This window comes from Mesocricetus auratus, unplaced genomic scaffold, assembly GCF_017639785.1.
Source record: "Mesocricetus auratus isolate SY011 unplaced genomic scaffold, BCM_Maur_2.0 Super-Scaffold_6730, whole genome shotgun sequence".
NCBI classification, from domain to species: Eukaryota; Metazoa; Chordata; class Mammalia; order Rodentia; family Cricetidae; genus Mesocricetus; species Mesocricetus auratus.
Genome location: NW_024429184.1, coordinates 111317672 through 111330634, shown reverse-complemented (window position 1 = coordinate 111330634; position 12963 = coordinate 111317672). Strand labels below are relative to the sequence as shown.

The window sequence follows — 12963 nt, the reverse complement described above, 5'->3', positions numbered from 1 at the left end:
AGATACGATTTTTTTGTTTTGTTTAAATGTAACTAAAAAAAAAATCAACCCCTTCCTTTAAAAAGTAAAAGAAAAGAAGCAGCCAAGCTTAGCAAATACGTCTAAAAGTGAGAATATAGTCTGTGAAAGTCAGAGCACAGATATATTCTGTCACTTTCTTACACAAAACAACATGTGCAGTGAGATTTCTTTTTTTCCCCTTTTTTAGGTGGAGGCAGGTGGACAGCCACACAGGCAATGCTCATGGGTATGATTGTGCACACACATATATATACACATAGCATACATACAGTACATATATATGGTGAACAAGTCGGTGGGGCGCAGGAATCACGTCCTCACAAGTCCGCAGCCATGCACGAGTACCACGTAACGGATGGTGATGGCATAATGAGATGCAGTCGTGCACGCCGTGGAGGACAGAGCGGTGGCAGGAAAGCCTCCCCTTCCCTGGCCCCTGTGCCACTCCTGAGAGCACCCCCTGCTGCTCCTGGATCACCATTTGCTCCTCTGCCCCACTAGGGTGGTGCGCCCAACATACCTTTTCTAAAAGCTCCTGGTTTCTCTTAATGAAAAGTTGTTTATCTTCTACCCAGTGTGAATCCTGTTTGACAAAGAATATCGCGCAGTCAGCATTTCAGAGTGCCAGGAAGGAGTATGTGTCCTTAAACCAGTTGGCCAGAGCCGTGTTCTTTCCGCCCGGTTTGCCTGCACAGAGTAACTGGTTCTGATAAATGACACCCACCCTTGCCAGCTACTTCTTTAAGGATTCTGGGGCCAAAGTTGTCAAGACAGATTAGCCCATTACTATCTCTATCTTTTCCAGTCTGAATAATCCAGGACCAGCCTTCTGGGGACTCAGAAGTGACCACACAGGCAAAAAAAAAAAAAAAAAAAAAAAGTGAAACAGGTCAGAATGCACACGGGCTCGATACATATGAATGGAAAACATTAAAATGCAGAACCATATATGGAGCACGGAGGCGAAGAAGGCGCTGGGGAAAGGAGGCACTGCCTGAGCAGTGTGTGAGTGACAGCTCCACGCCTTGTCTAGACTGGGTGCCCCCCCCCTGGCCTCTCTCTTGCCCACCTTCACTCACCACTGTGGCTGGGTTTGCACTCTGGGAGAATGACACCAGGGACAGGAATACTTCACATTCTGACACAGTTTGAGAAAGGTCACTGTGGCGAGCCAAGCCATGTCCTGGGTGTGGCCCATGCATGGGGTGAGCCAGAGGAGAGGCAGCCTGGATCAGCTGCATCTGCGGAAGAGCTAGCAGCCAAGCACCTACCTGCCCTTTCTGGGCTAGCGTTGCCTCCAGGTCTTCGATTTTGGCCTTGTATCTCAGCACCTCTGCTTGGAGCTGCTCCTGTGCCTGGTGAGATCAAAATTCCAGAGTTCAATCAGTAACATGAGCATGTCCTTCACTAGTGCTCAGCAAGTTTGCTTGTACAAGGGAGTGATTTTCAAGAACAGAAGTATTCTTCTAAGTCTCCTTCATTATAAAGAAGATCTAGATTCTTGAATAAACCTCCTTGTGGTCCCACTTGTCATCACATGAACATGCATGCTCTCCAGTTAGGATTCTGGCCACATTCCAGACTCCACCTAGACTACACCTCTGACCTCAGGTGACATCCCTGTTTTTAAATCCTCCATGGTAACTCACCACTGCTCTCTATCTAAATGAGCTTCTTTTATGGGGGGGGTGAGACTTATTTTCCTCTTCAGGTTTGATTCTTTCTTTCAGAGCCAACTTTGTGCTCTCTTACCTAAATCTAAATTGAAAACTTTTTATTTTACTATTCATCATAGGATATATATATATATATATATATATATATATATATATATATATAATACTACACTATGCAGTATGAAGGGTTAACAAATACTGACAGTGAGAACCTGAAATATGATAGAATTGAGGAAAATACATGAGCATAAGAGAGCATCTCTTTTTCATGATGGTTTGCCAGTCTGTTCCACATCAAAGTTTGGTCTTTGTGTGTGTTTGTCTGTGCTACAACTTAAAAATAGACTTGTAGTACCTATCTAACTTCTAAATGACTAAGAGTAGTTGCTGTGGCACCTCCCAGCATGCTGTGATCCCTTCAGAAAGAAAAGTGGGCACCAGCACTGCAGAGACCTGCTCCTTCTTTTCTCTTGCCAAAGTTCCTAAAGCAGGTTCTTCTGTTGGTTCTGATTCTGCAGCTTAACGGCTAGGATCATGTCCTAGTATCAAGACCTTGGGCAAATAATATAACTTCCACTGGATGACTGAATGAATAATTCTCTTCCTCCCTTCCTCCTCACTCCTTCCCTCTTTTCCTTCCTTCCTTATTTTCTTTCTTCTTCCCTTCCTAACTCCCTCGCTCCCTCCCTCTCTCTCCCTTCCCTCACTTCCTCCCTTCCTTTGTTCTTCCTTCTTTTGGAGAAAGGCTTATGAGTGACAATTATGACATTCTAGAAATAAAGTAGACCTAACAATAACTGAGTAATAATCCAAGTTTTACCACATATTAGCTGTGTGACCTTGGGCAAATCCATTAATCTCTCTGGGCCTTAAATTCTTCTCTCATAAAAACATCTGCCTTGGGAAGCTGACACAAGAGTTCCTTCAAACTTTGTGAAATTCTTAGTGAGCTGTAAATGCAATGTCTTGCACATCTTAATTAGGAAGAGAAAATGGTGCAATCAGTACTTTTGAGAAATAAGATAACTATTTTTTAAGCAAGGAACTTAAAAAATGGATCATCAAAGTCCAATACGGGTTAGAAAGATGTAAGTTTTCAAGAATGGAAAATAAGAAGCACACACCCACTATTTTTAAAGGAACAAATTCATTGATCTGTGCTGGTTCTTACGTGTGTAGATCTGAAGTTTGTTAGAATTAAATGAGAAACAATAGCTTCAGAGGATAGAAGGGAACACAGAAAGCTGTGCCGCTGACATTTTAAAGTCCTTGGCCCTTTTGTGATACACCACCTGCAAGCTGACTCCAGACCCCCTTTCAGGAACACACTCACCTTGGCTTCTCTCTCAGCATCTATGATGCCTCCCGTCTGCTCCTGCAAGAGGGCATATGCTCTCTGGAGGGCCTGGTACTCTTTTGTTAATTGTCGAAATCGTAGCTCGGATTCTTCAGCAGCTAGACTCTGGGGTTTGAAAAGCCAAAAGTCCAAAAGTAACTATGCTGTGTCTGTGTCCCGTGTTCTGTGTGAACAGTGGCATTTGCCTACTTTTGTAAAGAAATATGACTTATTTGTTTTTTTAAATTCTGAATTATTAGTGAAAATGTGAATACAGAATATGTTCAACATAGTTGGAAAAAAGGTAGGACTTTTTTTTTAGTAAAAGAAAGTTTTTCTTGTTTTTTTACATTAGTGCTTACTTTCCATTTGGCCTTGAATAATACCCAATTTTAGCTACAAATAAGAAGTCATACCCAAAATTTGTATCTAAATTTGAGGCAAGTATACTTAAACTTCTACTCCCATTTCTTTCCAGGCTCTAAGATACATAAATAAATCATTAATTTATGGTTATAATTAATCTCTAATAAATCATGAAGCCCCTTCTCAGCCTCAGAATTTAGATTTCAGGCATAATTCAATCATCACAAGAGAATTTGCTCAAAAACACGGAATGGGGAGCTGGCGATGATATTTAGTTGGTAAAATGCTTGCCTAGCATGCACAAAGTCCTGGATCATTCCCCAGCATTCTACATACATACATACATACATACATACATACATACATACATACATAGGTACATATATATGGAGGAGTTCTGGTCACCTGAAATCTCAGAACTTGGGAGATAGAAGCAGGAGGACCAGAAGTTTATTTTCACCTTTAGCTGTTTAAGAGGTGTGGGGACAACTCACAATCCATGGAATCCTGCCTATATAAGACAGTATGGATAGAAAGGTTCTGCTCCCCTAACCCTGACTTAGTAGCTGTGTTCAGTGTGACTGAAGGCCCTGGATCATTCTGATGAAGGTGGACCACTGAACATGTTTACTTTAACACTGTCTTAGACTGAATCTAGAAGCTTCTTGGGCTTGCTCTCCCTTTCATACCTTTGCCAGATGAAAATTTTATTTTGAGATGAGTAATCAAATTAAAGAGCTACACGGCAGGTTTGAGAAGTCTCTAGAGAGATTCTATGATATAGGTGACACTTTCCAGAGTTGCCAAAGTGGAGCGTGATCTCAAGGTTGGTCACTGTTACAAGAACATTTTGTGCTTTTCCTTCCCCATAGAGGGAAGATTTGGTGACAATATCATACAGGACCAGAGAAAAGAAAAGGCTTACTTCGTCTAAGTCATCATCGGGTGTGGCAGGTGTCCTGTCTGTTCTAAAGGAAGCCATGGATGATGTTTCTGAATCCATGGAGTCCTCATCATATCCAATGAATGGATCCAAAACAGGCCTCTAAATAGAGAGAAAGTATAAACTCACTAATATGATTAAACACAGTGAAGAATGCCATATTCAAACTCTATTCACTATAGCAGATACAGATAAGCACAGAGGTCATGGGTTCTTTAAGATTCCTTTACGGTTCCTCAGTGAAGTACAAACACTAGGCAGGAACACAATGCCAATTCATCTCTTCCTCATGTTTCTCATTTCTGACATACTCAAAGGAAATATCAGACAATTTGGCTGTGTTCTAAAGCCACCATAATCTGTTCAGACTACCTTCTATGCCACAATGAGTCAAAGCATCCTACTCTTTTTAGTATTTAAAATTAGCCTAAGGGGCTTTGAAGATGGAGGCATCCATGTAAAGGAGGTCATGGTCCTAACTCATGTCATCTAATCCCACATCCAAACCAAGTGACATACATGATATTAACAATCACAGAAATCAAAACCATGAAATGCTGTGCATTGCAAGGGCTATAAAAATAATGGTGGCCTGAGAATGTCCTTACAAATAATATTTCCCAAATGATAATAATGCAAACACATTAATCAGTTATAGGACACATAACAGAAACTAATATGATTCAATGGAAGATATCAATCATTTATATCTCTTACATGTTCTTAGAATGTAACCCGCTCACTTGTCAGAGAAACCTTCTAACATTAAATCCACTGGCTTTCCTATTAGAGGACGTCATACCCTTTCAGATTAGTGCACAACAGCACAGCCATTTTCAGACTGAGAAACATCAAGAGCTTTTTTTTTTTTTTAAGAGTAGTGCTTATGGTTTGCCACAGTTCAAGAGCGTCTGATTTATCACATCTTTGCAGGAAGATTCCTTGGTACGCTTCCCCTTCCTGGCTCTTTTTGGCAAATGCCGTATAAAAGTTTCCCGGTTACCTTGATTGGCTTTGAGCTTCTCCTGTGTTTTCTCCTGCGGATGAGTTTTTCTCGGTCCTGTAAAACAGATAAGGGCTTTTCAGAAGCAAAGTTGCCACACATCTCCCAATATCTTTGTTGTCACTTTCTTCTGCCCACAAAGGCCAGCAGAGGGTAGAGGGCGTGGATCCAAGAGAGCCTCTAGGTAGTTCAGGGAACAGACCTCACCTGCTGAGCCACATGCGCTGGGGGCCTGGGATGTTTTGTTTTTCAGAGACAGTTGCTCTCCCCTGAGAGATTATATATTTTTATCTAGAGTGTGATTTTACTTTATAAATTTGGTAACATTTGACTATAATGTGCCAACATTTTCAGAGTATGTATATTATAATTTTCCTGCTCTTTAATCAGGAAGTGTGCTGTATTTCTTCACTTTATACCTGAAAACTGGGTCCCACAAAGTAGTTGTTATCTTTTCCAATGCCCATGATTACTTTGTATTTGTGGTGAGAAAATATTATTTCTAAGTAGAAGACACATTTATTTTTTACATTTTGTTATTTTTTGCATAGGCAGGTGTCCCTTGACTAGTTTTGGAACCTAGTGAGGATGGGACAGGAAGCAGAGCAGCTACTCTGTTGGAGTCACCTAGATTTGCTTCTGTTTTATTTGGGGCTGTGGTTTTTTGAAGAACTTGGTGAATACCTACAAACTGTGATCAGCTTCCTGACTCCATGCTGTGAGCATAGATACCGGCACAACTTGGATTTAAACATTAAGTACTCTGAGGTTTTTTTCTGCGTATTTGAGCACAATAGAACTCCCCACAGTGCACAGTACAGCAGATATGAACAATGGAAATTTCTTTTTTCAAGACAGGGTTTCTCTGTGGAAGAGTCCTGGCTGTCCTGCAACTTGCTTTGTAGACTAGGTTGGTTTCGAACTCACAGAGGTCCTCCTGCCTCTGCCTCTTGAGTGCTGGGATGAAAGTTGTATGGCATTGACACACAGCAACAATGGACACTTTTTTAAAGGGTGAGTAGTAATTAATTGCAGACAGAAGTAGATGCCTTTACTCTCAATGACAGTGAATCTAAGTTCACCTGTTCTAGAGACTATTGTGTACCAGCCCACCTGCCCCCCATAATTAGTTCAAGTCTATGGGCTTTGGCTCTTTTTTTTTTTTTTTTGGTTTTTTGAGGAGGCAGGGTTTCTCTGTGGCTTTGAAGTCAGTTCCAGAAGTAACTCTTGTAGACCAGGCTGGCCTCGAACTCAAACTCACAGAGATCCACCTGCCTCTGCCTCCTGAGTGATGGGATTAAAGGCATGCGTCACCACCGCCTGGTGAAGATTTATTTATTTATTTATTATGTATACTGTCTTCTGCCTGCCTGCATGCCCAAAGCAGGCACCAGATCTCATTACAGATGGTTGTGAGCCATTACGTGGTTGCTGGGACTTGAACTCAGGACCTTTGGAAGAGTAGTCAGTGTTCTTAACCTCTGAGCCATCTTTCCAGCTCTTGGCTTATTCTTGAAATAAGAAGAAATAAAGATGCCATTGGTAGAACGAAGGCAGAGAGGAGAAGAAGGAAGCCTGAAGGCCTTAAGAGGTCGTACTCTGCCATATTGCTAATAGAAACCTAAACTGGATGCAAAGGGGATGGCAATAATCACCCAGTCAACAGGTACTTAAGTGTCTATCAATCAAGTGTAGACTGGAATTCTTGCTCTATTCCAGAATCCTGACACTATTCTTTACCCATAAAGCCATTAACAGATGTGCTATGCACTGATTAGGTGTTAGAAGCAAGGCATATATGGTCCCGTTTTTGTAGGCAAAAAAATTGAATTGGGTACCCTGGAGAGCCTGACAGTGGAGAACAACCACAAGGCATGCAGACCTATGCTGTTTACTTGCGTAACAATGCATCTGAAAAGTCCTTTAATGTGGCTCATATTTATGTGCCCGATTAGTTGAAAAAAGGTTGTAATTGAAAGGTGTAAACCAGCTTAAAGATATTAACATTTTTGGATAGAGTTTCCTGTACATAATTACATGCTGGACACATGAATATGGGATTTCAGAGTCAAACCAAGATTACTGAATTCCGTACATGTTGGTTGTTGGCTACCCATCCTTGAGAATAGCTAGGGGTTTGCAGATGGGTTCACCTACCCTTGTGAGCTCATCAATGATGTTCTGCTGCTCAATCACCTGCAGCTTCAGAAACTCTGTCTCTTGTTCTTCATTAGCTTGGTCAAGGTCATTCAGAGACTTCAGTTTCTTCAAGGGTGGGTGAGATGTTATTTTTTCTCTCTAAATTGGAGAAGAAGAAATTACAAGTGGAAAGCTTAAAATTCCCCAATTTCAGTCACTGGTAAATTTGCAAAAAAATGAGCCCCAGCTAATTTGAATATTGTCTCCACTCGGTGCCACACTTTTATATAGACGAACTAAAACCCTCAAGTTAATTTTATCTGCTCTAACACATTGAAGCCCTGGGCAGCATTTTTGGACATTTCTATAGCTATCTCAGACGTCTTTTCAAGAATGTGATCGTATCAGTCATCCAATTACAATACTGGTCATGATGCTGATTTCTCAACTGTCAAGCAAATTAGAAGGCAGTCGTGAGCTCACTCCACATTTCTGTGGCCTGAGGAACTACACTGAGGCTTTGCTTCTCCATTTGCAAGCTTCTGAAGAGTGAGTACATCCATGGAAGGACTCTTCCAATTCTGCAAGGTTTTAAAACCCTGTATGATTCAGAGGCAGGCCCTTCTCTTGCTTTCTTCTTAAAGGTTCCTTGTTACTGCATTGGAAATGTAAGCAGCGTATAAGAAACAACCTCAAGGAAAACCAGTCGGTCACAGGGCTCTAAAGGAGGAAGCAGGAGCTTCCGTGGGGTCTGCGATACACACCATTTCTGAGTTTTCCTTGGTTACAGCTTTTAGTTTCTCCTCCATGCGCTGCAAAGACACCATCAGTTCGTCATTTCTCTTGGCGAGGCACTTATTCCTTTCCAGGAGAGGTTTGCATTGTTTTTCAGTTTCCCGCACACGTTTTAGCTGGAAATGAACACATTGAGATTTATTTTTGGTATCCTGAGGGAAGTTGGGCAGGAGGGGTCAAGCGTAAAAGAGGGAAAGCACTCCTGCAGTCACCCCACGTATCCCAGGATAGACCATTACATTTCTGTCTTCCATTTAAACAATCAACCCATTTTAGTTTCATTTAGTGGTTATTCTCTTTTTCTCCCTCCTTCCTTCCCTCCTTCCCTCCTTTTTAATAGGATTTTGCTTCGGGGTGCTAGTAGACTTGGAACTTGCTATGCAAGCTAACCAGCACAGGACAGACACGAATCATCTTGTTTCTACCTTCCCAGTGGTGATTAAATGCTATGAGCCATGATGCCTGGCCTGGGTGCCTTTTCAGCATAGTCTTCACATCCTGTCCTGTCCGTTACCTTAGCAGAGGTGCTGCAGATGCTGCTGCTGCTGCTGGAAGTGGCCAGAATTAACCAAAGTTCTCTTTGCTCCCTCTTCCTTCCTTCACCTCACTCACCCATGCATGTCTGCATCCACCCCTGGACCAGGAGGGACCTCTCATTGGTTCACAAACATAGAAGCACATTGAACCTCACGTCACAGAACCTAGCTCCAAGCCTCAGGCTCTCCAATTGCATCGCCTCCTTAAAAGGTCTTGCTGAAATCTCCTTACTCTCAGTGAGGCAGTTTATGCTTTTCTGTTGTTATTGGGGCCTGTTCTATATTTCACAGGGTGCCGAGCAGCATCCCTACCTGTGGCCTGTTGATGACAGTAACACCCTGACCCCTGCCATGACTACGCAGGTTGCCTACGATGCCTTTAGTTTAGAAGCTAAAGGTATGAATGTTGTCTTGTACCCATCATCAGCCTTTCCTTTCATTTTCAAAACGCTTCTGGTTAGTTGATGGATTATAGGCCAATCTGTATAGACTGCATTTCCATTTTAAGGATTAGCTTATTCTATTCCTGTCACAAGGAAAAGGGATATCAGAAATTTCAAAAATCATCACTCCTCTTACGGGAATCTATGACTTGGGGAGATCAATGAGAAAATGACATGTGGTGGAAAAGAACAAGAATCCATTTGTGATTCTTCGTACTACCCCGGTCCTATCCTAATCTCAGTTTGAAAATTACAGTACTATGGCAATGACAAAAAATGGGATTTTCTTTTCAGAAATGATCTGGCACAACACCTTTAGAGTTTTGGTGTCTGAACTTTCAATTTTGAGGACATGTAAAGAAAAATTATTCACTGGGTTTATTATTGCAATCTTGATCTCTTCTGGAGGTTAATGTCCTGTGATTTAAATATTCAGGTCTACTTGGTGCATACTATTCATAGAAAATGCAAATAAGCATGAAGAGAAAGAACCGCCCACTTTTAGGATAGCATTTAATTATCAGAGTTTAGAAGGCACCCAGCAGAATGCTTCTTCATTAAGACAGGCCTTAATATGTGGAAAAGACTGAAATTATACATGTATAATCAACCATGCATACATATGCATATACATTAATAAACTGAGATGTGTGTAAATTGTAAGAAGCCCTGCTATAGTTTAACTAATAACAGATAGATGTGAGGTCAAGGGGAGAAAGCATTTTATAATCATGAAATGGTTGATATGCCAAAACCATCAGCAAATACTAATTTATACCTATCAAGTAACATAACTTCAAATGTGTATAACAAATGGACAGAGCTAAGAAGAGACATAGACAATTTCGTTGAGAGAAACAGTAGACAAAAATATTAGAAGTGTACAGAAAATTTAAAACAAGGCAACAAACTTGACTAAAACTATAACTAAGATTACAGAGCAAAACTTTCTTTACTGAGAATATGAGATATTTCTAAAAGTGACTGTACTCTGGTAGGTTTTGTGCCAACTCAACACAAACGAGGGTTACCTGAGAAGAGGGAACCTCAATTAAGAAAATGTCCCCTGGATATTAGCCTGTGAGACATTTTCCTGATTAACGATCCATGTGGGAGGACCCAGCCAACTGTGAGTCGTACCGACTCCTGATCAATGATCCTAGGCTGTGTAAGAGAGCAAACTGAGCAGGGTGGGCTCAGCGAGCAGGTTTGCACCATTCTTCCACAGCCCCAGTTTCGAGTTCCTGCCTTGGCTTCCCTTCATGGTGGACTGTGAGAAGCACATGTAAGTCAAATAAACCCTTTCCTCCTCAAACTGTTTTTGGTCATGTTGTTTTATAGCAGTAGAAAGCAAAAGAAGATACTGACCCTGTGCTATGACCAAAAAGAAAATTGTAAGAATCCCGAGGGAATGAAATATTGTAAAGTGTGGTGAGTGTTAATGGGTAACTCGTAACAGAAGATAATCTAAAAATCTGTAGATGTTTGGAAATTGAGCTACACACTTTCTAAAAGAAATTGCACAATATTATTTTAAAAACAGAATGAAATAGCAATATATTATAACACTTAAAACTTGTGAGAGAAGGAGAAATGGAGGGGAGAGGAGGACATGGGGCAGCAGGAAGGTTGAGTCGGGGGAAGAATAGAGGAGAGCAGGATGAGAGATACCATAATAGGAGGAGCCATTATAGGTTTGAGGAGAGATATGACACTAGTGAGATTTTTCAGAGATCTACAAGAATGACACTAACTGGCATTGAGGCTACCTTAAGTGCCCCCCACCCCGATAATGAGATTGGTGACTACCATATACACCATCCTAGAACCTTCATTCAGTGGCTAATGGAAGCAGAGGCAGACAGCCACAGCTAAACACTGAACTGAACTCCTGGAAGCCAGTTGCAGAGAGGGGGGAGTGATGAGCAAAGGGGTCAAGACAGGGCTGGTGAAACCCACAGAAACAGCTGATATGAACAATGGGGAGCTCATGGACCTCAGACTGATGGCTGAGAGGCCAGCATGGGACTGACCCAGACCCCCTGAACATGCATGTCAGTGAGGAGGCCTTGGCAATCTATTGGGCCTCAGGTAGTAGATCAGTATCTATCCCTGGCATAAGAATGGATTTTGGGAGCCCATTCCACATGGAGGGATGGGATGCTCTCTCAGCCTGGACACATGGGGTAGGGCCTAGACCCTGCCCCGGATGATATGACAGACTTTGGAGATCCCCCCATGGAGGGCCTCACCCTCCCTGGGGAACAGAGTGGGGCCTGGGTGGGGGATTGGGGAGGTGGTTGGTGGGAGGTGGGAGAGGAGGGGAGGAAGAGGGAACTGGGATAGACATGTGAAACAAGCTTGTTTTTAATTTAAATTTAAAAGAAGAAAAAAAACTTGTGAGAGGTTACTAAAAATAAGATCTAGAGAGAATGGCCCAAAATTAAGGGAAAGGCTAAAGTCACCTTTATATAAACAGCACCATCAAAATATAAGTTACAGAGTAGTATGTCTAATGTGTAATTTCAAAATGTTCCAATGTTAATAGAGAATAAAGCAGAGTAGAGAAAGAACAAAGTGCTGAAGACAGATAGTGAAGGAAGCCCAGCAGACACTTGACAGAAGATAAAATAAAAACAAAAGTCAGAATAACAATACACCGCATGGCCACTGAAACAGCTGAAGTGCATGGTTTTCTGCGAGTGTTGGCAAAGACTTGGAAACAGTGAGGCCCTCACTCAGTGGCAAAGAACCTAAAGTGTTAGAGCAACTTCAGGAACCAGCTGACCTCATTGCAGAATCCAAACTCCTATGTCCAAAGGCAACAGGCACTTTTCTCCATCATTGATACCTAGCCACTCCAGTCTTAACAGCCTTAATGTATTTAGAAGCTCCATAAATACCCCTTAGATATGCTGCATGTATTGCAATGTGTTAACTGGATGCTATAGAGTAACCAAAGAGAACAATTTCACACACAGCCCAAGGGAGACTTTCACAGGCAACACTAACTGAGCTAAAGCATCCAGGCACAATATGCAATTACATTTTTAAAATTATGACAGATACCTACACAGAAATCAAAGGGGTGCCATTGTTAGGTGGGTGCTGGATTGGGAGGGAGGGGTCTCTGGAAAGTAGTTCTGTGGGGCAGCCACTGTGTGAGAATTTATTGTTTGCTCATTTTTCTCTCGTGATAAACTACACAACACGATGCAGTCTTCTAGCCGAGCATCTAATAAAATACAATAAAAACAGTGTGTGTATGACTTACCAACTCATTTCGCTCGTCTCCAAGCAAGGTGTTCCTATCTTCTAATTTTCTTATAGTAGCATTCAATTCAGCTATTCTCTTTTGATTTCTTCGCAAATCCTATACATGAGAATTAAAACAATTATCTCTTCAATAATACTTTACAAAGACTGGAAAACCATTCATGAACCTTATAGGCTCATTTTTTCCAGTTTGGCCCATGAAATGGGAGATAAATGTTCTCTATTAAGAGAAGACTAGTTACTCTCCCTAACTCCCAACATTTACTGCTAGGTTGATGACGAAGCCTGGTTAAAACGACAAATGAATTCCATGTGGCAGGCAGACCCTGGAGCCCAGACTTGTAGCTTGGAGCATGACAGAAGGCTGAAGCAGTTTAGCAGAGCTGTTTGCCCGAGGACCAAAGTGAGGTGTGAAGTTCAGGGACTATC

The 12963-nt window shown here is 41.7% G+C and overlaps 1 protein-coding gene across 2 annotated transcripts in view; it reads right to left on the bottom strand.

Annotated features, from left to right (window-relative positions):
- The window catches only part of Jakmip2 (janus kinase and microtubule interacting protein 2), a 142699-nt gene that overhangs the window by 22911 nt on the left and 106825 nt on the right, over window positions 1-12963 (bottom strand). Inside the window, exons 5-12 of one of the 2 annotated variants that reach the window (XM_005069166.4) lie at window positions 12533-12631; window positions 8249-8395; window positions 7503-7643; window positions 5346-5402; window positions 4325-4444; window positions 3031-3159; window positions 1293-1376; window positions 542-604 (exon numbers count right to left, since the gene is read on the bottom strand). In XM_005069166.4, coding sequence (XP_005069223.1) covers window positions 542-604; window positions 1293-1376; window positions 3031-3159; window positions 4325-4444; window positions 5346-5402; window positions 7503-7643; window positions 8249-8395; window positions 12533-12631 — 840 coding nt within the window. The remainder of the gene's footprint in view (window positions 1-541; window positions 605-1292; window positions 1377-3030; window positions 3160-4324; window positions 4445-5345; window positions 5403-7502; window positions 7644-8248; window positions 8396-12532; window positions 12632-12963) is intronic. The other variant, XM_013112736.3, reaches the window with a different exon arrangement.